Source organism: Saccoglossus kowalevskii, chromosome 4, assembly GCF_978046115.1.
Source record: "Saccoglossus kowalevskii chromosome 4, keSacKowa6.1, whole genome shotgun sequence".
In the NCBI taxonomy this organism is placed as follows: domain Eukaryota; kingdom Metazoa; phylum Hemichordata; class Enteropneusta; family Harrimaniidae; genus Saccoglossus; species Saccoglossus kowalevskii.
This window is the reverse complement of record NC_140644.1, coordinates 24,422,396-24,448,184: the sequence shown is the minus strand read 5'-3', so window position 1 is coordinate 24,448,184 and position 25,789 is coordinate 24,422,396. Positions and strand designations below refer to the sequence as shown.

At 35.1% G+C, this 25,789-nt stretch overlaps 2 protein-coding genes across 3 annotated transcripts in view; one reads left to right on the top strand and one right to left on the bottom strand.

Annotated features, from left to right (window-relative positions):
- The window catches only part of LOC100368612 (ETS-related transcription factor Elf-2-like), a 56,093-nt gene extending 48,115 nt beyond the window's left edge, over positions 1-7,978 (top strand). For both annotated transcript variants that reach the window (XM_085497985.1, XM_085497986.1), the window contains 4 exons: positions 3,134-3,301; positions 3,439-3,513; positions 5,508-5,700; positions 7,620-7,978. In XM_085497985.1, the coding sequence (XP_085354111.1) occupies positions 3,134-3,301; positions 3,439-3,513; positions 5,508-5,700; positions 7,620-7,722 (539 nt within the window). In that variant the 3' untranslated portion in view covers positions 7,723-7,978. The remainder of the gene's footprint in view (positions 1-3,133; positions 3,302-3,438; positions 3,514-5,507; positions 5,701-7,619) is intronic.
- A 10,311-nt stretch (positions 7,979-18,289) lies between these two features.
- On the bottom strand, positions 18,290-25,732 carry LOC100368766 (nocturnin-like). Its single transcript, XM_002731479.4, has 3 exons — positions 25,647-25,732; positions 23,402-23,595; positions 18,290-19,597 (listed from the first exon to the last, which is right to left on the bottom strand). Exons 2-3 carry the CDS (start codon positions 23,589-23,591, stop codon positions 18,738-18,740), a joined length of 1,050 nt encoding a protein of 349 aa, XP_002731525.2. The 5' UTR covers positions 23,592-23,595; positions 25,647-25,732; the 3' UTR covers positions 18,290-18,737.
- Between the last annotated feature and the right edge of the window lie 57 nt (positions 25,733-25,789).

The window sequence follows — 25,789 nt, the reverse complement described above, 5'->3', positions numbered from 1 at the left end:
CATCAAATTACTGTAGTTATAATCAGTTGTATGGTTTCTATTTATTTCAATCCTAATATACAACTTTGAACAAAGCATGTAGTAAAAAATGGCGGCCATTTTTGTGCTAAAAATCATCAAAATCGAGCATTTCCCGGTTGTTTACAGATGGATTTTGTTCAAACCTTGTATATACGTTGGACATAATAGGACCTTGATGCACATCATTTTGTTTTACGATCTGATTCAAGATGGCCGAATGGCGGCCATTTTTGTGCTAAAAAATCATAAAAAGCAACCATTTCTCGGCTGTTTACAGATGGATTTTGCTCAAACTTGGTATATACATTAGACATTATGGGACCTTGATGCAAATAATTTTGTTTTTCAGATAACATTCAAAATGGCCGACTGGCGGGCATTTTGTATTAATCAATGTGGTTCTCGTGCCATATCTCCAATATATTGTTTTGACTGATTATGTTCAAATTTTAAATATTCATTATACATCATGTCATAGATATATTAGTTTGACGATCCTATTCAAAATGGCCGAATTGTTGTCATTTTTGTACTAAAAAAATCATCAAATATCAAGCATTTCTGGCATTTATGGATGGATTTCGTTCAAACTTGGTACATACATTAGACATTACGGGTTCCTGATGCACGTAATTTTATTTTTCAGATCAGATTCAAAATGGCTGTCTGGCTGCCATTTTGTTTTAATGAATGGGTTTCCAGACCCATATGTCTGACTTGTTTTGTCTGATTATGTTCAAATTTTTAATATTCATTATACATCATGTCACAGATATACGGATATATTAGTTTGATGATCTTTTTCAAAGTGAGCTATTTTTGTGCTAAAAAAATCCTCGAATATCAAGCATTTCTTGCATTTATGGATGGATTTTGTTCAAACTTATAACACACGCAAGACATTACAGGTTCCTGATGCATGTCATTTTATTTTCAGATTGGATTCAAAATAGCTGACTGGCGGCCATTTTGTTTTAATGATTGGGCTTCTAGAGCCATATCTCTTAAATACTTTGACTGATTATATTCAAATTTTATATATTCGTTATACATCATGTTATATATATATATACATGTATTCAAAATGGCTGATTTTGAATGCTGTTCCAGAGCAATATCTCTCAATATGGACAAGTACTTGTTTGAGGATCAGATACAAATGTCAATCATTTTAATGTTAAAAAAATCATATTCCTGACATGGTTATATTCCAGCTATATTACTGGGCTCTCTCTGGAATTTGCTAGGTAATAGTAAATTTACTAATCAAGAAAAAAAAGTATTAGTAAACTTTGTCTGGAAACTGCGGAGCATTTTCCCGCGACCGAGCACAACGGGGAAGAGAGAAGGAGAGGGAGGTGTCCCATCTGTCGTCCGCCGAAAACAAGAACAGCATGCTGAAAATGGTGCTTGCTGGTGCAACTTGAGCTCTAATTTTGTGTGTAATTTCATGACATCAAATTAGGCAGTCTGCTCCGCAAAATGTACCATTTATGATGATACAACAAAACATCACAACAAAATATAATATGTAGACACCAGAACCTTTATTTGAATAACTCAGTATTAATTAAACATATTCATGATAAGCTCACATTGTTAACAGTGGGGAAAATAGTTATCATTCAAAAGTTCACTGCCTAGAACACAAGTCTGTGAATAAATTTTCAAGGGAAATTTCTCAGAAAAAACTATGCCAATCAATATTATTATGAAGTAATCTCCCGTGCTCATCATGCAAACCCGCATGTTGACGTTTATGACGACACAAAATGACTACTGTAAAATGACTAATTTTCACTGGGTTTAAATTTCACTGATTTACCATTTCAGGCATATTCAGTGGGTTTTAAATTCACGGTTTCATCATTTAGATAATGTGTTTTATGCTAAATTTTACATATTCACTGTGTTTTAATTTAGCGCATTTTCCAGTCAGCGAAATAAGCTAAATTAAAACCCAGTGAATAATTACCCTCTTTACAGTATTTATTTTCATCAAAATTTCTGAATTAAAGTGAAAAAGTAACTAAAGTAACTTTCGGTCTTGTAACTCGATCTCAATGCTAAGAATGCCCGGTAAGAATGTTACACAAATTATAGTATTTTTCGATCGATTCGCTAACATTGTCTCACCTTCCATTAGCTGTGGAATAATAGCCCTATGTTGCCGATCGCATTATTTACGTGACAGACACTGGCCGGCCCATGTTCGACATACAACAACAAAAATAAAAACAAGACGTCCGAATGAAATTGGTAGGGCAAAATTAGATTGTATGTCGCACCAAAGCGCTACGGAACCGCAGCTAACCTTCCATTATTTCTGAAATCGTGCTGCAGTACGATCAACTTTCCGTTTCTTGATGCTGTCAGGGTTAGGACACCCATATGTTTCTGGTTCTGAACACGATTTAGCGATTTCTCCATCTCGTCGTGAAAAATACTCGTCGAGCAGTTGTCTGCTCCTTTTTGACGTAGTCTCCATTTTCAATAAATAAACAAATCACGTGTTTGATAAGGGCGACATGAAACCGTTCCATACTGAGAGTAATGTCGCGGGGTATCTTGAAACACATGTCGACTAAACTACGCATGTGCGATGACACCAAAATAACTTTAGAGTGGAAAAATACATTCAATGGCATTTCCGTGTTGATCGCGATCACCATGTAACAATTGTTGCAATCTTAGAAGTAACGGGACATTGTTTAACTTTAAAATGACAATCACTCAAACCGTAACACGCGTGATGATCACAGTCGAGTCTTGACAATTAAATGAGGGCGATTTGCGAGGGTATTTTGTACAAAATGTGTTCGTAAATCCTACTAATAGATATTTATTTTGTTCGTAAATCTCGTCCAAATTTCGTAATTTACGACATTTGCGAGCGACAGCGAGAGCACAGTATTACTATAAACAAAACTATATATCTCAAATTTGATAACTAACGGGGACTGTGCCATGCATGGCTTGTGGCTTGTTAAATATGAATTAGTTTGACCAGAGACATGGCAGTTATTTATGTACACATATGAGCTTCGAGTATAGCAAATATAGTAACTTTGATGATATCATTGTTAATTAACACTATGTTTATACTTGATAGATGTAATACATGCACCTGTAGGGCGTATGATGGACACTACCACACTACATGTGCTGAAAATGGAGACGCAGTCAGACGAAGTACCACTTATGAGTAGTACAAGCAGTAATTCCTCATCAGAACATTCATCATTACCTGTTAAGTTAAAGAAGGGTGGCTGTAGGCGAGGTGAGTTGAAAGTTTGCATAAATATGAGATCATTTGTATAAATAGTTAGTTTTGTTTTGTCTATTAATTTTGGCAGTTCTTCTATCTGACTGGATATTACGAATAAAGTTTGTTGATAATTTTTCATAAAATTTCAGGGAGAAAACCTAAAGCAAGATCAGAATCACCTATTGACACTCCATCTGTGAGAATAGGAAGGAAAAACAAAGAAAGTGAGTATTGTATGTGAAGATTTGTATTTGTAGTAGCCCCTTGCATCATGTCTGAGAGTTATTCAGACTGTAGCTTGTGGAGCCCAGAACATTCATGTTATAGATCTTATTTTGTTCCACTTAAAAAGTGCAAAGAATTTTCTGTGTTTAGTGTACATAAGTTATGCAGTAAATTTGTTTTATAAGTTATTAATATGAAGTCACTGGTACCACATTGTCTAACACTGAAATCGGGATATATACTATCCATTCTGACCATACTGCAAATAGAATGTCAGTTTAGTCGTCTTTACTCTTTGTCTCGTAATATTTCAACTATGATGTCTTTGAAGCAGGCTATTTTATTTAGCACGTTATTTTGACTAATTCTTAATTTCGCAAATTCAAGATGTTGCTAATTTAAAATAAAGTATATTCTCTCAATGAGATTGTTGGCATTTTAGCTAGATTCTTTTAATTGATGCATTGAGTGAAATTTGCTAAAATAGCATGTAGCTATTTCAATGTGTTTTATAATATATACAGAACATATACATATATATAGTTGATTATTGCAGTCACCCTGAAAAATGATACAAAGAGCTTATCGGCTGATATAGTCTGATATATTATCTCTGCTGTATAGTTAGGCAGTTGGAAATAGCATTTTTTACCATAAAATACAAAAATGTTCACTAACAATAAGAGAATTAAACTTATCATCTCAAAATGAACAAATCTGTCAGAGGTACACCCAAAATACATGTATATGTACGTTTTCAAGAAGTCGAAAATGTAATGTTGGCAATGACTGACAATCAAAAATATGAAAAGCTCCTCTCAAAAAATCAATTGGTTCTGCAACAAACCTTGAAGTATTGGAGTGCTGAAATCAACAGTGCTCTTGCTACTCATTTGCCAAAGGCTAAATTCTTTAATATATGGTGAAACAATAAGTTTGGCTATATGTTTTCAATATTACTTTATTTTAGAAATTCAATTTCAAGGTCATGTTTGATAAGATTTCGCATGAACAGTACAAAATTCAAAACCTGTATGATGTTTGCAAAGATTAGTCAGAGGTTTCTGCAGATCAAACAAAGTGAGAAAGCAACTTTTACAGCAAGTCTCGGAAGTATTGGGCCAGCCAATTTGCAAACTCGCTAGCGAATTGGCTAACTGCTTGGGTTTTGACTAAACAGTTGGCTTTCGAATCTCGCTGGTGCCGACTCGTGGCCGCGTCCACTCTGGGTGAGTCTAAGTTGCATTAGGAGACATAGAATGCTTTTATGTAGCATGGTAGGTGCATGTCTAGATTCCCTGAATGATTTACTTTGTTACGAGGCATGATAATGTAAAAGTAGTTTCCCTGGTAAGCCTGAGAATGGCCACAGTCAGCTTGAGTAAAGCGATAATATGATAAATGCGATTAATCCACTGATATTCACTATATGGGGGTAGCCATCTTGAACACTGCTGAAACTAAATAAAGAGACTAGTTGATAAACAGTTTCCTACAAATCAGGAAGAAAATGACAAACTTTCACATCTAAATGATCCATCGGGGCAACATTAGCCAACCGCTAAAAAAATCGACCTCATTACACATAGAACACTTATGTTTATTTGAAAGCGAAATGGTCATCCAACTGTGGCTGATTAGCTCCTAAGGTATGACGACCATCCCCTGCTGTTATATAGATGCACCCAGAGTGGACGTGACCACAAGACTGCGCCAGCGAGATTCGAAATCCAACTGTTTAGTCAAAACCCAAGCAGTTAGCTAATTTGCTAGCGAGTTTGCAAATTGGCTGCCCCAATACTTCAGAGACTTGCTGTAGGAATTTCATTCACTTGATATACTCCATGCATAAGAGTCTCTGGGCACATAAAACTGACATTTAAACCTCCACTTTTTGTGGTAATAAAACGTTGCATGTTACCCATGATTACGATAAAGTCTGAAGAAAATTGTACGTAACAAGACGTGACCCAAATGTTTTATTTTCTTGCAGGTCATACAACATATTTATGGGAATTTTTATTAGAGCTTCTTCAAAACAAAGAAACTTGTCCAAGGTATATAAAATGGACACAGAGAGAAAAGGGAATTTTTAAACTCGTCGATTCAAAAGCTGTATCCAGGCTGTGGGGAAAACATAAAAATAAACCAGATATGAACTATGAGACGATGGGTCGGGCATTGAGGTGAGCTATTAATTACTTTGTTGATTCAATCATTGCACCCATTCTTGTCTCCGGGGATATTTTTGTGAACTGCAGCATTGTTGCTGTGACAATAATGATAAAGTTGGAAAAGTTGTTTTGGAAAAGCAGTAGATAGTTATTATAGCAATGAATACAATTGAGGTGATAATATGTTGCCATGCCGGTTTGTCTCCCTGCTATATTTTTCTGGAGAGAACAATGTATGCACACGCTCAGGCATACAATTAACTTTCTACATAGCAGTGTAAAATGCCAATTTTGACCATTAAGGGTTTCTTCAAAAAATTATCCAATGGCACCTAATTTTTTTTATATATAAAACTAACTACCGTATAATATCTCATATAAGCGCCACCCTAGATTAGGCGCCAGTACAATAGAAATGGTGATAATTTTCACACCAATTAGGCGCCAGTCAAAGTTGAATGTTTGTGTAAAACCGTGAATTCCCCATCTGGCCGACGTCCGCCTAAAACTTGAGCTAATCTTTTTTTTCCCACAACACATGCACAAAACTAACAATACACCATACAATCTCTTGAATAGGCGTCAGAGAAGAGTAAAATGCCTTACTTTGGTTCTAAAATAGGCGTTATGAAATGTTGAAAAATTACGGTCAATCAAAAAAAAACTGTTCACATGATAAAAAAAATACTCAGTATATTTAATGTAATATGCATTTATTTTTTTAATTTTCTTGGTAACGAAAAGTATATTCTAAAAGAAGTTTTTAAATAAAAACAAACACAAATGCACTGCTTAGTAGCAAATGATCACTGTACGGTAGCGCAATCCGGCCATGCTGCGGTTCACAAGTGAATAACTTACTTGTTTTCAAAGTGTTGAAATTGGTAATTATTATTCAGTGGTGATTATAGTAACGCACGAAAAATAAATCCGTTGAAATTTTATGAAATGCAAGTAAAATTCAACTTAGTTTCACCGTAAGCAAATGATTTCAGTCACATGTAAACGGCCGATACGAAACGATATCTGCCATGTCTTTGAATGCGCACGAGACTTGTTTATTAACCGGATAGGTCAAGTCGCTAATTAACCAATCAAAATGCTGGATGGTGCCCACGTGTCTGAATTACCCTAGCTCATTTAATATGTTAATGACAGTTCAGCGACCTCATGGTAACCGCAACGCGGAAGAGATTTACCGATAATGTAGTGCGATCTTTTGGCTTCGATTTCCATGGGAAAACTGCATGATTTTTTTTTTAAATCAAGAAATTATTTGTTTTGGAAAGATAAACTGAGCATTTGAAGAATAAATTAACATTGTTTACAGTGATAACTGCTCATTGTCGAAACGAAGCTTACCCATTCACGTTAGTCACGATAAAAATCATTCTCTTGAATAGGTGTCCAGAATTATTTAAATGTCCGAAAACAGAAGCCGAAATATTTAAAAAAAAAAAACGCGATTTCTTCGTCTCGTTTTATTTAAAAAAACAAACTGTCGTTTAACGGCCAAGGGCGAATTTACGGCAGAATATGGTACATTGTATAGACAGGATTGTAAGGTAGCGTTACCGTAGTTCTGAGTGTGTGAAAAAATTACTGACCTCAATTAAGCGCCATTTGCAACAAAGTTGCCAAAATGTGACCTCAAATTAGCGCCAGACAGAAATGAAAATGTATCAAAGTGGCGCTTATATGAGGTATTTTACGGTATATATGTATAACTAACGTGTCTTATAATCCTTAATTTGGCTTGAACGTTTTTACCCTTATGACCAGTGTAAGGTATTTGTAGAAATTTTTGGAATAAGCTCCTTTAAGATCAAAGTGCAAGGCCTGCTTCTCCATTCATCAATATTGATAGTGTTTTTATGTCTATAATGTGGAATCCAATAACTCAAGATAGAATTTGATTTGTTTGTTTCTAGGTATTACTACCAGAGAGGAATCCTTTCAAAAGTTGATGGACAAAGATTGGTGTACAGATTCTGTGAACCTCCAAAAAATATCGTTGACATCGACTGTAGTTAAAACTGGTTGATTTTTGAACTATGTCAGTATTGTCTTTGCAGCTGTTGCTGGTATTTTAAAATCAAAGTTAACTTTTTTTACCATTTATTTTTGTTTCTGTAATATATTTGTAACTTGATGAATGCTAGTTTGACTGACGCATAATAGAATCGATTAAATTGTTGTGTTTGAAATTGTCTTTGTTGTTGAGCAGAAAATATCTTTGCTGCCGACTTAGACAGACGATGATGAACTTGTGAATAAATTTCTGTATTTATTTTTGTTTCTCAGCGCTGCAAAGACAAGTTGTTGGTTTTCAGACACTATTTATGACAATGCAAACCAATGACATTTCAAATCCCTTGAGCACAGCTTAATAAAAGTGACCACTATTTTATGATACTGTGGATGCAACCAAAACAATCCTGTGTGAGTGAGTGTGCATGTATTTGTTAAGATGAACAATTTTTTTTTTTTACTTGGTACACATTATTTGGCTAGACTTGGGACTAGCAATAATTTTATCTATGTTTCATCAGATTTCATCACGTTTTCCATGTTTATGCTTCGAGAGTTTTGAAATGTGTTATATATAGATATGATATATATATATATATGACTTGTAGATTTGTCCATCATAGGGATAAAATACTTAAAGTGCACTGTTTTTAGCACTAACTTTGTACAGCATTTATTTTTGTTCTCTTGTGTGAAAAAGATCATTATATTCATAATTATTTTCCAGATTTCAACTGACTCCCTCGTCATTTTGACCTGCATGTTCTTCCTACCCAGTATATTGCATGTATCCTCTTTCATTATTTGTTGACCCCTATTACCACTCTTAATCTTCGAAATGACCGCTATTCAGGGTTCATTCATACTAGCAGTCAGTCATTTATTTGTTTTTTTACAAAAAGAATTAATTTGCATAATGCCCAGAAAATACTGAAATTTTTTATTTGTCATTTAAATTAGATTTTGTTAGTCACATAGCACATTGCTCAAACCTGTTAGTGTTTTTATATCTATTAAGAAAGACAGTGATATTTTCCTTTTCTCAGGTGGCTTGTTATACTCTACCACAAGGCATAAAAGTATAGCTGTCACAAATGTAATGCCAGCATTCAGCTTAATTGTTGACAGTATTAAAATAAAAAGTATTGGCTTCCAACATGTTTGGCACACGAATACTAATTATTCTAATTTGAAATTCACCAAATTCTTTTTGAATCCACCATTCAGGTGAAGATTTCGGTTTTGGCATTACTTGGCATTACTTGGTTTAGCAGATTATGTCTATCATTAAAAACTACTGAATTTGACAATTGTCGGTTTCATGCTACTACTTGCATAAATGTTTTTTTTATTGATACGTAAAATTCTCGTGGAGTTGACCACTACTCGATAAAAGTGTGCCATTACTGTAAAACAAACAAGTTTTCATCACCTGATCTTTTTAAATTTCATGATATTAAGGTGGTTTACTGTGGTCTTAAGTCATCCTTTTGAAATTTGATTGTTTGTGGTATTATAAATATGTACACAGTGGCATTGGCTTTAAATGTGCTAGATATCTTGGTACTGTAAAATACTTTATTTTAGCTGAAATTAATTTCAAGAAAAGTAAATTTTATGGATGTTTTGTATGGAGTTGTTCACTTTTTGATGAGTTGTATGTAAAATACAGAAAAAAAGTGTTTTTGCTGGATTTTATATTCATTGAATCATCCTTTTAGCGAAAACATCAAAAATTAAGTATTTTACAGTACCGGTACATTTTGTTAGATAGGTCACAGCTTTTATTTATTTATTCATTCATGAATATAACCCATTAAATGCCAAAGTCCATGTTTGCCTTTCACAAAATAAACCTGAATTATTAAAAAAAATATATACATATAACAAAGCAGTGAACAATGGAAGATAGAAGAAAAAAAGTACAGTATGTTTTACATTTCAGCAGGAGTGTGAAATCAGCAACAAAAATATGTACCTCAGCCTCTGTGCGAGAAAAATTATCATTTTGAAAGAGTACTTCTGCATGAATAACATTGTCATTTATTTTATCCTTGCCACTTGAACAGAATATCTTTATTTTGAGGTAGTCTTTTTAATTCTTTTCATATATAAAACAAATTCCATTATGCAACTTATTTCACGTTTTGAAATTCAAGAATGCTTTATTACAGAAATTAGACTACTACTGTTACATACTGGAAAAATTTGTAATATTATTGTATTTTTCATGATGTACATACATGCCAAGCTTTTTTGTGTCATTTCATGCGATGTTCTAAGAGACTTTCTCTATGGACCCTTTGCATGTTTGGTATTGCAACCGTAATTGCCAAGATATTTGGCATCCATATTGGAGTGCTTGTGATGCACCATGCAAAGGCTCTGTTGTCCTTGTGCACTAAGACAGTGGTGACTGAACAAGAAAAATTGTAAAACTGCCTTTCACTCGGTTGTCATACCACCCAGATTTGCTTCGAAACCTGTCAGACCCCCTCCTCCCAGATCTGTTTAGAAACTTATCAGGATCGCTTTGAATCAAAATCAGACAAGGCATATCCATGTTCAGAGTGAACATCTTTGAAGATGTGTTTTGCAAAAAATTAATTGACCTTGCCTGCTGGTGTCTGGAAAGGAATCAAGTCTTGGTTGACCTGTACAATTGTCTTTCTCTTGCTAGTATTCTATCACACCAAATATTTTGTAAATACAAGAAGTGAACTCTTCCATTGGCAAGCTTCCAATGCTTCATAATAAATTGTCTTGCGCGAGATCACCTGTTCCATTAAATTCGGGAGAGAAGAACCACCTTGCAGCACATTCTAAAGCAATACATTATGTAATAAGTATCGTGTATTATTAGTTTGTCATTTTCAGATTTTAGATATCATCCATTAATATGAGCAGTAATGAAGATTTGTAAATATCTTTGGTGATATTGCTACAATTTTTTTGTGTTTGCTTTGTAAATCCGATTTTAAAATAAACTTAGATTGACCTTTTCATGGATATCTGTGTTGTTTTTCACTCCACTGTCGACTTTGTCGAGCGGAGCTTATCACATGAGTGATTGTCCGTCGTTCGTCGTCGTCCGTGTCAATGTTTTACTTTTCACTCCCGTGTGTGAAGCACAAAAAGGAAGTCTTTGCAGTTAGTGTGTCTGTCTGTATGTGTGTATGTGTGTCCGTGTGTTCCACTGATATCTCAAGAACCATACATCAGTTTTTGATGAAACTTGGTGCATAGATGCTCTGGGCCAATGCGCAGATTTGATCAGGTTTTTGTAAAAATCCATGCATATTAATTACCTGATTTGCATGATAATTAGTTGATTTTTAGCTGTTCCATGGCTGTTCCACTGATATCTAAAGAACCACTCATTGGATTTTGATGAAACTTGGCACACAGATGCTCCAAACTAATGCGCAGATTTGATTTTGGGTAAAAATCTGTGCAATATTAATTACCTAATTTGCATAATGATAATCAATTTTCGGCTTTTCCACTGATATCTCAAGTACTAATCATCACATTTCAATAAAACTTGGTACATAGATGTCATAGGACACTGCACAAACCTGATAGTTTTGAGGGTAATATCAGTATATATTAATTACCTAATTTGCATAATTAATTAATTTTCAGCTTTTGATATTTCCAGGAGTAATCATCACATTTCATTGACACTTGGTACATAGATGTCATAGGACACTGCACAGACCTGATAGTTTTTAGGGTAATACAATTACATATTAATTACCTAATTAGCATAATTAATTAATTTTCAGCTTTTGATATTTCAAGTAGTAATCATCACATTTCAATGAAATTTGGTACATAGATGTCATAGGACACTGCACAGACCTGATAGTTTTTAGGGTATCATCAGTATATATTGATTAGCTAATTTGCATAATTAATTAATTTTCAGCTTTTGATATTTCAAGTAATCATCACATTTCAATGACACTTGGTACATAGATGTCATAGGACACTGCACAGACCTGATAGTTTTTAGGGTAATATGAGTACATATTAATTACCTAATTTGCATAATTAATTTTCAGCTTTTGATATTTCAAGTAGTAATCACATTTCAATGAAATTTGGTACATAGATGTCATAGGACACTGCACAGACCTGATAGTTTTTAGGGTAATATCAGTACATATTAATTACCTAATTTGCATAATTAATTAATTTTCAGCTTTTGATATATCAAGTAGTAATCATATTTCAATGAGACTTGCTTCATAGATCTTTTAGGATTATGCAGACACCTGATTAGTTTTAATTGGATATTAATTACCTAATTTGCATAATTAATTAATTTTCAGCTTTTGATATTTCAAGTAGTAATCATTACATTTCAATGACACTTGGTACATAGATGTCACAGGACACTGCACAGACCTGATAGTTTTTAGGGTAATATGAGTACATATTAATTACCTAATTTGCATAATTAATTAATTTTCAGCTTTTGATATATCAAGTAGTAATCATATTTCAATGAGACTTGCTACATAGATCTTTTAGGATTATGCAGACACCTGATTAGTTTTAATTGGATATTAATTACCTAATTTGCATAATGTTCCACTGATATATAAAAAAACACAAATTGGATTTTAATGAAACTTTTAAAGAGAACTATGCAGAAACCTAATTAGTTTTTGGTAAATATTTATGCTTATTAATCACCTAATTAACATAATTAACACTGATATCTCAATTACTGATCATCACATTTGAATAAAATTTGGTACATAAATGCTCTAGGACAATAGACAGGCCTGATTAATTTTGATTAATATTAATTCTCTAATTAGCATAATAATTCATAATTTTTTTGTTCCGTTCTGTTCATATTAGTTACCTGATTTACATAATTAGTTTTCAGCTTTTCCATCAATATCTCATGTACAAGTAATTTTGAATTAATTTTAATGTTTCTTCAATACTCTCAGCACACGGGAGTTCTTTCTAAGCTTTCTTTGATTTGACTTCTTCTTGAAAACTACAAGCCTGAATGCTTTTATACTTTGTGTATATGTACCTTGGGTAGACCTCTCTCAGATTTGTTCATTTCTTGATGATATCTTCAATTCTCTTATTTTGGTGAATATTTTTGGTAAAAAGTGGTATTTTCAACTTCTTGTTGAAAACCGCAAGTCCAATTGCTTTGATATATTACATATATAGGTACTACATGTGAAGCTCTCAGATTTGTTCATTTTGTAATATCTTCAATTCTCTAATTTTGGTGAATATTTTTGTAATTTTTGGTAAAAAGTGATATTTTCAACTTCTTGTTAAAAACCGCAAGTCCAATTGCTTTGATATTACATATATAGGTACTACATGTGGACCTCTCTCAGATTTGTTCATTTTCTAATGATATCTTCTGTTCTTTAATTGCCATGTGCATTGCTAACAGCGGAGCTATCTCAGCCGACAGGCTGCTTGTTCTATGTACCGGTACTTCTTTCTTAGTGCTATCACCGTGTATAGATAGATCATTAGCCCTCAACTGCCAATGGATTGGATTGTCTGTCTGTCTTTCCAATTGGCAGACTGGTGGCAAGTTTAATTTTGTCTATCCAAAATAAAAGCAGTTTTAATTTCGAAATACCATGTACACATCAATTTTGGAAAACTATTGACCAGATATTTTTTTTTGTTTAATCCCTATCAGGACCTGTATTTTTGGGTTCTGTCAAACGTTTTTCCTTGACATGCCAGGACTGACTGGTAGCCATTGTTGCCCCCCCCCTCCCGAAAAACATTTGAATATCAACCATTTCTCAGGAACGCTTTGGTTGATGGTATTGACATCAATCATGGTGGGTTAATGATGCACATCAGTTTATCCCTGTTTAGACAGGGACATATGGATTGACCACTATGTGTGCATCTATCCTCCATCCCTATCCAGCACTTTCCCACACACTTGGATTTATAAAGTTCAAACTTCACACATACTTATACAGTACTTGATATGGGTCCCATGTGACATATACAGTACTTGATATGGGTCCCATGTGACATATACAGTACTTGATATGGGTCCCATGTGACATACAGTACTTGATATGGGTCCCATGTGACATATACAGTATTTGATATGGGTCCCATGTGACATATACAGTACTTGATATGGGTCCCATGTGACATACAGTACTTGATATGGGTCCCATGTGACGTATACAGTACTTGATATGGGTCCCATGTGACGTATACAGTACTTGATATGGGTCCCATGTGACATGTACAGTACTTGATATGGGTCCCATGTGACATACAGTACTTGATATGGGTCCCATGTGACATACAGTACTTGATATGGGTCCCATGTGACGTATACAGTATTTGATATGGGTCCCATGTGACATATACAGTACTTGATATGGGTCCCATGTGACATACAGTACTTGATACAAGTTTCATATGACATATACAGTACTTGATATGGGTCCCATGTGATATACAGTACTTGATATGGGTCCCATGTGACATATACAGTATTTGATATGGGTCCCATGTGACATATACAGTATTTGATATGGGTCCCATGTGACATACAGTACTTGATATGGGTCCCATGTGACATATACAGTACTTGATATGGGTCCCATGTGACATATACAGTACTTGATATGGGTCCCATGTGACATACAGTACTTGATATGGGTCCCATGTGACATACAATACTCGATACAAGTTTCATATGACATATACAGTACTTGATATGAGTCTCATGTGACATATACAGTACTTGATATGGGTCCCATGTGACATACAGTACTTGATATGGGTCCCATATGACATACAGTACTTGATATGAGTCCCATGTGACAGTACTTGATATGGGTCTCATGTGACATATACAGTACTTGATATGGGTCCCATGTGACATACAGTACTTGATATGAGTCCCATGTGACACACAGATATGGGTCTCATGTGACATATACAGTACTTGATATGGGTCCCATGTGACATATACAGCACTTGATATGGGTCCCATGTGACATATAGTACTTGATATGGGTCCCATATGACATGTACAATACTTGATATGGGTCCCATGTGACATACAGTACTTGATATAGGTCCCATGTGACATATACAGCACTTGATATGGGTCCCATGTGACATATAGTACTTGATATGGGTCCCATATGACATGTACAATACTTGATATGGGTCCCATGTGACATATACAGTACTTGATATGGGTCCCATGTGACATATACAGTACTTGATATGGGTCCCATGTGACATGTACAGTACTTGATATGGGTCCCATGTGACATATACAGTACTTGATATGGGTCCCATGTGACATGTACAGTACTTGATATGGGTCCCATATGACATGTACAATACTTGATATGGGTCCCATGTGACATACAGTACTTGATATAGGTCCCATGTGACATATACAGCACTTGATATGGGTCCCATGTGACATATAGTACTTGATATGGGTCCCATATGACATGTACAATACTTGATATGGGTCCCATGTGACATACAGTACTTGATATAGGTCCCATGTGACATATACAGCACTTGATATGGGTCCCATGTGACATATAGTACTTGATATGGGTCCCATATGACATGTACAATACTTGATATGGGTCCCATGTGACATACAGTACTTGATATAGGTCCCATGTGACATATACAGCACTTGATATGGGTCCCATGTGACATATAGTACTTGATATGGGTCCCATGTGACATATACAGTACTTGATATGGGTTCCATGTGACATATACAGTACTTGATATGGGTCCCATGTGACATATACAGTACTTGATATGGGTTCCATGTGACATATACAGTACTTGATATGGGTCCCATGTGACATATACAGTACTTGATATGAGTCCCATGTGACATACAGTACTTGATAGGGGTCCCATGTGACATATACAGTACTTGATATGGGTCCCATGTGACATATACAGGACTTGATATGGGCCCCATGTGACATATACAGTACTCGATACGAGTTTCATGTGACATACAGTACTTGATATGGGTCCCATGTGACATATACAGGACTTGATATGGGTCCCATGTGACATATACAGTACTTGATATGGGTCCCATGTGACATGTTCAGTACTTGATATGGGTCCCATGTGACATACAGTACTTGATATGGGTTCCATGTGACATACAGTACTTGATATGGGTCCCATGTGACATGTTCAGTACTTGATATGGGTCCCATGTGACATGTACAGTACTTGATATGGGTCCCATGTGACATATACAGTACTTGATATGGGTCCCATGTGACATGTTCAGTACTTGATATGGGTCCCATGTGACATGTTCAGTACTTGATATGGGTCCCATGTGACATGTACAATACTTGATATGGGTCCCATGTGACATGTTCAGTACTTGATATGGGTCCCATGTGACATGTTCAGTACTTGATATGGGTCCCATGTGACATGTTCAGTACTTGATATGGGTCCCATGTGACATATACAGTACTTGATATGGGTCCCATGTGACATACAGTACTTGATATGGGTCCCATGTGACATATACAGTACTTGATATGGGTCCCATGTGACATGTACAGTACTTGATATGGGTCCCATGTGACATATACAGTACTTGATATGGGTCCCATGTGACATACAGTACTTGATATGGGTCCCATGTGACATACAGTACTTGATATGGGTCCCATGTGACATACAGTACTTGATATGGGTCCCATGTGACATATACAGTACTTGATATGGGTCCCATGTGACATATAGTACTTGATATGGGTCCCATGTGACATGTTCAGTACTTGATATGGGTCCCATGTGACATACAGTACTTGATATGGGTTCCATGTGACATACAGTACTTGATATGGGTCCCATGTGACATGTACAGTACTTGATATGGGTCCCATGTGACATACAGTACTTGATATGGGTTCCATGTGACATACAGTACTTGATATGGGTCCCATGTGACATGTTCAGTACTTGATATGGGTCCCATGTGACATACAGTACTTGATATGGGTCCCATGTGACATACAGTACTTGATATGGGTCCCATGTGACATGTACAGTACTTGATATGGGTCCCATGTGACATGTACAGTACTTGATATGGGTCCCATGTGACATACAGTACTTGATATGGGTCCCATGTGACATGTACAGTACTTGATATGGGTCCCATGTGACACGTACTGTACTTGATATGGGTCCCATGTGACATATACATTTTCATCAAAACCCACGACTTATAAACCAGATTCAATCAGAAGGCTGTACTTTTGACCTTTCATCGTCACAGAAACATTTTCGTATACACTTAATTAAATTTGTATCAACACCTTCAAAGCTTTCAATTCAAATATATCATAAGCGAAGTAAAATTATTTTTGTATTAAAATCAGTTTTTATTGATATCAATCAAAGTCTGTTAAAAATCATCGCTCACTGACCAGCATTTGCTTACGACCTGCTGTGACAATTGCCTACAAGTTGTTTTATTACGTGGCACATACATGTATATTTGTAGCACAGTAGCACCGAACGATGACATTACTCTATCTTAAATACTTTATCTTTTGATGCAAAAAATCGGTTCTTATTAACTAGTCACACTTTAGTACAGCAAATACAGTAAAAGTCAGATTATTTGGAAGGTAACAACAAGAACATTTTACATTCATTTTACTTATTTATATATTTTATCAACATTTTAATTGATATCTTTTTTTTTGCAAAATACAAATACACGTACATTGCGTTTTTGTACGAGTGCTTTAATGAAAATCAACAATGAATGCCTATTATAAAGCAATACTTTACTGTTCAAATACAAGACTTTTCAGAAATACATAAATGTGGTCAAGAAATAATGACTATTTTATTATCAATTACTAATTAAAGATAACTCGTAAAGATGGTCCTTATCAGAGGTTCACATTTTCTCTCATAAATTACTTTTAATTTAATATTTTTTGAATCTTTGTAAAATAGACCATTTGTGGCTTTCTGGTGCACATACAATTCTGTCAGACTACAACATTCTGCAACTTGTAGGCTTGTTTACAGTTGGTGCACCACAAGTATGATTGCTACGTGATCACTGCATGATCGCTAGCTGGCTCATATATGCACCAAGTGAACATAAATGTTTCAGTATGGCAGATTTGATGAAGTACTCAGACAGAAAAGATCACATGACACTCTCAAATGGACTATAGTGAATTCACAGATGACAAATACTCAAAAGATTTTTTTAGAATTTTTTTGCAAGTGTGCCTGACTAGTTCATAAATCATTGGGTAAATTTACTAATCTATTGTACCATTATTGTAGCCCCCTGATTGTACGAGTCAGGAGAATACACATGCTGCATAACACACAAGTGATGCCATCTCCAAACCAACTAAGAGTAACATCATTGGCAGAAAATGTTGTTTTTCTGGTGCTATTATATTCCCTTAAATCAAAATTTCAATCACATATGATGTACAACCGAAAGTTTGTAACCAAATCAGTGGATTTGAGCTTCCAATTTATTAAAACTAGTTGGTGAAAATTTACTTTATAAACTTAACTAGATTCATGATAAAAAATACAATCCACTTTTTACATGTCAAGATGAACCATAAATACTCATCAAACATTCTAATCGTAAAATTTATGTTAAAATCATGCTTTCAATTCATACATTTATCTATTTTTCTAACATGGCGTAAACCTATTTAAAAGTTTTTACAGTGTCTATATAACATATTGATGTAAATAATGATGAGACGGTATTCATAATAACGTCTATCATGATTGCAATTAGTTACTTAATAACTATAGAACGTTGTGGAGCTAATTGTAATATACAGGAATTCTTTGAAAGTCAACAACATTTATATTTATTTCACAATGAAGTTCCTGTATCACCGAGAAAAAATTGACTCTTTGTGCGAAATCATCTGGATTCAAATGAAATAAGGATATGGTCGTCATCACAACAACGCGGACCCTTTGGCACTGGATTTAAACCTTAAATCAAACACTAAAGAAAAGTGATCTGATGATGTAATATAAGAGGGCGCTCTTTCATCGCCAAGCTGAGAATCAGTTGGAATCGGAAGTAATGCATCAATAGTTAATTGGTCTTCAGAATGCCAAATATAGTCTATGGTATGTTTAGCTTCGCCGGACGGTCTGATCTTCCATGTCGTGTACTCCGGTTCTGTGTTTCCATTTTCGCTTAATAATTGGTACGTACTTTTCAGATTTAAATTGCTATTTTGAAATTCACTGTACACTGGCTCGCTGGATTCAGCGTTGAAGTCACCACAGAATACAATAGGTCGCCCTCTAGACTGTTTATTTAAATGTTCAAGTAAAATTTTCCCCTGTGCATGTCTCAATTCTTGCCAACCATTCTTAGCTTTGAGATGAGTCACACCGACAACTAGACTCTTTCCTTCAAATGACTTTTTCCGGCATCGCAGCGTGTAAATGATCGCAACTTGATTTGTTGTTCTACTGCCTTTCGTAACATCTGGAATTGTTAGATTGGGCGTGATACCGTCAATCATGTCAAATTTATCTTGTTTATAAAATAATGCGCAGCCATCAGGCCCATTATGATCTAAGCAGTACACACATGGTGAATCAGGTTTGGGTTTAAAGGTACCTTGGTAACCGATACTTTGTAACATAGGGTTATAAAAGTCATGGTAGTGGTCTACTTCTTCTAGACATATAATATCCGGGTCATAGGTCAATATCTCCTCCAAAGATCGAAACTTCCGGGTTTGCCATAGCAACGAATCTGGTGGAGATCTTATGAAATCATCACGACTTTGACATAGAGCTGTTAACAAACAAAAAAATTAATAAGTTAATAAATCAATATATTTTAAAGTCGTTAAGTCGTTTTAAAGTCCGAGATGATCATGATATGTTTATTTATTTGGGTTTTAGGACTACGGTACTATGTGACCATATGTGATGGTATGGAATATGTGTGAATTGTGGCACACATGTGAGAAATGAAGGATTTGCCGTTGATCCAAATTACTGATGCAGACAGTAATCTACTAACTGTGAATATTCTATGAATGTTTTCAACACATAAAACTACAAAAGCAAATTTTTTCTATTATAATAGCATTACTGATACATCAGGTTATAGTGTAATATGGCAGCATCTACCAGGGCACAAGCACTTGTGGAATGTAGCCAAGGTCTCTTCTGTCTCATGAATTTGTGAGACTTCACAAGGTAATTGTGCCACAGAAGCACTTCAATGAATCAAAAAAATCTCCTACATGCTTAAGGTAATGGAGGCATGAAATGAAAATAGGAAATATTTAAAATTAAACAAGTCATTGTCAATGACACGTCCCCGTTCCGTTCATATTTGAGTGACATATACATTCAAAGCAGATCATGACCGAAATGCACCTGCATATGTACAACACATTGTGCTAAATCTGAACAAAATCCATCCATGCATGACTGAGATCCGATTCTGGAATTGTGAAAATACGTGATTTTGATGCATTTTCGGCCTTAAAATGGCCATCATTTCGCTATTGTTAAGCAGATCATGAAACAAAGGCACATATCTATTTGTGACATGATGTACCATGTGTGTGTGAAGTTTGAACTTGATCAATCCAGACATGTCTTGGATACGGATCCAGAACTGAATTCTTTAACAAAATGGCCGCCAGTCGGCCATTTCAAACTTGATCCGAAAAAAAAAAGACGTGCATCAAGGTCCTATTATGTTTAATGTATGTACCAAATTTGAACAAAATCCATCCATGCATAACTGAGATACGGGTCCGGAATGGTGAAAATGTACGATTTCAATGCATTTTCGGCCTTAAAGCGGCCTCCATTTGGCTATCGTTAATGAGATCATGAAACAAATGCACATACATATTTGTGACATGATGTACCTTGTGTGTGTGAAGTTTGAACTCGATCAATCCAAGCATGTCTCGGATACGGATCCAGAACTGAATTCTTTAAAACAAAATGGCCGCCAGTCGGCTATTTCGAACTTGATCCGGAAAAAAAAATGACGTGCATCAAGGTCCTATTATGTTTAATGTATGTACCAAATTTGAATGAAATCCATCCATGCATAACTGAGATCCGTGTCCGGAATGGTGAAAATGTGCGATTTCAATGCATTTTCGGCCTTAAAGTGGCCGCCATTTGGCTATCGTTAATGAGATCATGAAACAAATGCACATACATATTTGTGACATGATGTACCTTGTGTGTGTGAAGTTTGAACTTGATCAATCCAGACATGTCTCGGATACGGATCCAGAACTGAATTCTTTAAAACAAAATGGCCGCCAGTCGGCCATTTCGAACTTGATCCGAAAAAAAAAATGACGTGCATCAAGATCCTATTATGTTTAATGTATGTACCAAATTTGAATGAAATCCGTCCATGCATAACTGAGATCCGGGTCCGGAATGGTGAAAATGTGCGATTTCAATGCATTTTCGACCTTAAAGCGGCCGCCATTTGGCTATCGTTAATGAGATCATGAAACAAATGCACATACATATTTGTGACATGATGTACCTTGTGTGTGTGAAGTTTGAACTCGATCAATCCAAGCATGTCTCAGATACGGATCCAGAACTGAATTCTTTAAAACAAAATGGCCGCCAGTCGGCTATTTCGAACCCGATCCAAAAAAAAAAAAGACGTGCATCAAGGTCCTATTATGTTTAATGTATGTACCAAATTTAAACAAAATCTGTCCATGCATAACTGAGATCCGGGTCCGGAATGGTGAAAATGTGCGATTTTGATGCATTTTCGGCCTTAAAATGGCCGCTATTCGGCTATCGTTAATCGGATCATGAAAAAAATGCATGTGCATATGTCCCATATAATGTGTGATGTATGAGTGAAGTTTGAACTTAATCGGTCCATGCATGTTCGAGATACAGGTGATCACGGACGCACGGACGCACGGATGCACGGACGCACGGACGCACACAGGGCAAACCATAAGTCCCCGTTTTCGGACTACGTCCGAACGGGGACTAATTAACTAAAGATTATCTTATATTGCTCAGCTCTTTGAGATGCACAATGCAATCTTATCCACAGAAATGCTCCTTGCAATAATTGATAAGCAAGAATGTCAACCCCAGACTGTGAACAGTATAGTTATGCAAATAGACTTTATTCACAAATATACATTGAGATCTCGTGGACAGTAAGAAAACCATGTGACTCATTTTTGTCACCCCTACATAGTGTTCCATTCACTGCAGTCATCACATCTGCTTAACCATAATCATCGATGGAAAACAGATTATGTTTCTATTCCACAAAATTTAACAATATCAACGGTATAATGCAAATTTCATGAATTTGGAAAAATTTAAAATTTATACATTTAAACATTAAGAGACTTTTACAACAGTCTATGTGTATTTGAATAACAGTAAATGAACATTAATTTTCATATTATAAGTTGTTTTGTATTTTTAATTTTGAGGCAACTGAACATGTTATTTGCACATACATGTATATGCAATGCATTATGGGATAGAGCCTGTCAAAATTCTGTCATTCTCACGAGATCTCAGTGGCTATTCGATAACTATTACACACTAATTTCAACGCTAAACTAACCACGTCTGTGAAGTATCTCAGAAAACATGTGTAGCGTGTTTCATTAATTACATTGCCTGGTTCGAGCTGTACTCCTTACTGAGGAAATATAACATACCCTTTCCATCGGCTATGACTGTTATTCAGTCCTGCCTGCGATGAAAACTAAATGTTTTTTAGTGAAAGATCACAATTATCAACCAGCTTTAGGAATAAGAGATATTGGGTGATAACCTTTTTATCACATGACCATCTGCCAGTGACAAAATGACAGAGGCATTGTAATTTTTTGGAGCTACACTTCCAAATCATATGATTATTCGATAAGTTAAGCACCAGTAGATGCACATTTGCTGCAAAATACATGGTATCATTTATCTTTGCATACTCATTCATGCACACAAATTCATGATGATGTTCAATGAGAATATTGTTACATTTACGAATCAGCAGAGACATGCCATATAATTCAAAATGATATGGTTATGCGATATTGTGGTTTATTATACCTCGTATTCAAAATCATCATGCTGATTGGTCAGAAAACAGTCACATAGTTGTTAATTGATTGTGTACATACAGTTATTTACAAAACACAAAATGTCAGATTGCAACATTGAGCCAAAATTACATTTTGATTCAGTGATTATTCTTACAGATAATATTTCAAATCCAGGGTTCTCAGCAAGTTTCTGATTTTATAACAGCTGTTAACACATGGACTTTCAGGAGGGAAATTCAATGCAACAGCTAATAGCATTTCAAAATGGGCACAATTATCTTGATAATTATCAATGTCCCAAACTCAAAATAAGCCTGTCACCCCTAATTTATTAGGTTTAATGCCAGCAAAGCATCATCAATACAGTGAAAATAAACACTTTCACAGTATAAGTCATTTGTTTCATTAGAAACAAATGGGCTTCTCAGTATTACCAACAGCTGTCGATAATTAGCATAATATCTGACATTACATATACAATAATAATGAACCTAATGAGGAACATATTTTCTTACCATCAGCCAGGACATTCCATTGCATAATTCGTATACTTGGACCCTGTGGATTCTCTCCCATGCTTGGATTACCAGTATATTGGATTTTCTGAAACTTCCTGGTCAGTAACGGTGGATGACCTTTCAGAGCCTCTCGACACTGACCTAATAATAACTGATTAGTCGCCATCTTTGTTTTAGTTTGGCCCATGAATCTGAATATTGATAGAAACAGAAAAGGAAATCATGTACTTAGTAATAACATATATGTATTACCACCACTACACTTTATCAATTATACCTGCTGAATAACAGAGGAAAACAGTTTGTTATTTTGAATATGATAAATAATTATTATTTTAATTATATCTCAATCCCCAAATAAAATATTAATCTATAGAGGGACTGTGACCATACAGACCCACAAACCTAACTCTAATTTCCAAGTAAAATATTGCATTGTCTCCTACGGTGAGACTATTACATAATACCTAAACTACACCACAGTCCCTGTGCGTGCAACCACAATTTTGGTTGACATGATTCATGGAGTTGAATGGCTAAAACATGAAAGGCCAATTATGTAATTTCTCAATTAAATGCAGAACCAATAGTTTTAGGATTTGAAACTTAATAGAAAGCAGGAAGACATCCTTATTGTCTGTGTTGTGTGTATTCTAGATTTGTCTATATGTTTTTCATTGAAATTTCAAAATTCTGTGTGCTCTCCTTTTAATTTGAAAATATTGGCCTATGTAATAATTTTTTTAAAAGGTCGAAAAAGAGGGTTTCATTCACATAAAGGCTTTTGGAATTTAAAATTATAAATGCACATTCCACTTAGTCTAGTGAATTCTGTTCTGGTTAATTTGAATTTAGCAATATTTAAAGTAAAACAATTTTACAAGTACATGTAGGTACTAACAAAACATACAATATGCTGCATTACATACCGGTAGATTATATTATATATATAGATTACATAGATCATATGTTTTTATGAAACATCAAGGAAGTCAATCTGTGCATTTGTGAACAAGACATTGCTTACCAACAGCAGGCACATTCCCACCTCTTTTTTTCTCTTTTCAAATAAAAAAAAAAAAAACTTTCGACTATAGAACTGATGAGCAGATCTAGTTTTTTGTCAACCCAATCTATGTCATGCTTAAGTCACACAGAGGATCTTCTTTTCACCACCATGCTGATATTTTGTGCAGTTAAAACTGATTATGTACCAGTTAACCATGTAAGGTGACATTTTCTGCTTTAGTTTATCTATTTATCTCAAATTGACTGTCATATATAAGATTGATTGACCCACAGATTGTGAATGACCAAAGTCTCTAGTTCCTCACTACAAATGGGTCAGGTCATGGCTTTCAATCAATGGAAACTTATTAGGATGAAATAAATTTATTATTATTATTATTAAATAAATAAACAAACAAATAAATATTAGTATTATACATCTGTCACCATAACGCCATAAGTTACAGCGTGCCGTAATTTTACGGTATAGTACTGGGTATTTTAATCCTACCATATTAGGAAACGCCGATTCCAAATATGGAATGATATTCCTGGGAAGATAAGATGTATAATAGTAAGGTTATTACGAGAACACTGCAAAGTATGCACTCAGACAGTATGCGGTTGCATCATCCTCCATTGCGCGTCAGTCGGTAATCTCGCTGTACTGTCTTTGTGCATACTTTGCAGTATCCTCGTAAAAACCTCCTATGTCTACCTCCATGCTTATTAAATTATTGATAGTTTTAATAGTATAGATAATGTATAATAAATTAGGCTTCAGATGCTCTCCAATGGAAGCCATCAAATGTAAAACTGGGTCAGATCTTGAACTGTGTACAATCATGGAGGTAAAAAGAGATCTTTATACCTCCATTGTACAATGTATATGGCGAGACCTCTCGTTCAAACCATATTTATTCTATTTAGATGTACCTGAATCGTTTACTTTTAACTAGTCGCCATGTTGACATGAATACAGAAAATATTAACTGAAGAACAGAATCTCCATTTACATAGTAAGGACGATTTCCTGATGAAGATCATGACATTGTAGATCATGTATTAGACTCCAACCGGGCCGGCCTGAGGATAGTACAGCTGTACGAAGAAATATAGACCATCCGCTTTACCGGCTCTGGCTGGCATTCAGTTCTGCCTGTGATGACAACTAATAACACATTTTAAGTGAATGATCACGAATTACTAAAACGTAGTATTTACCACTACATACCTTTTCGTTATAATCACTATAGCGACAAAAACAAGCACCTAACACTCCGATTTTCTTTGAGGAATTCAAGAGATATATTACTTCTCTGCCCATGACCTTTCACCTTTGGCGAAGATCAACAATATTGTAGTTTATGTAAATAT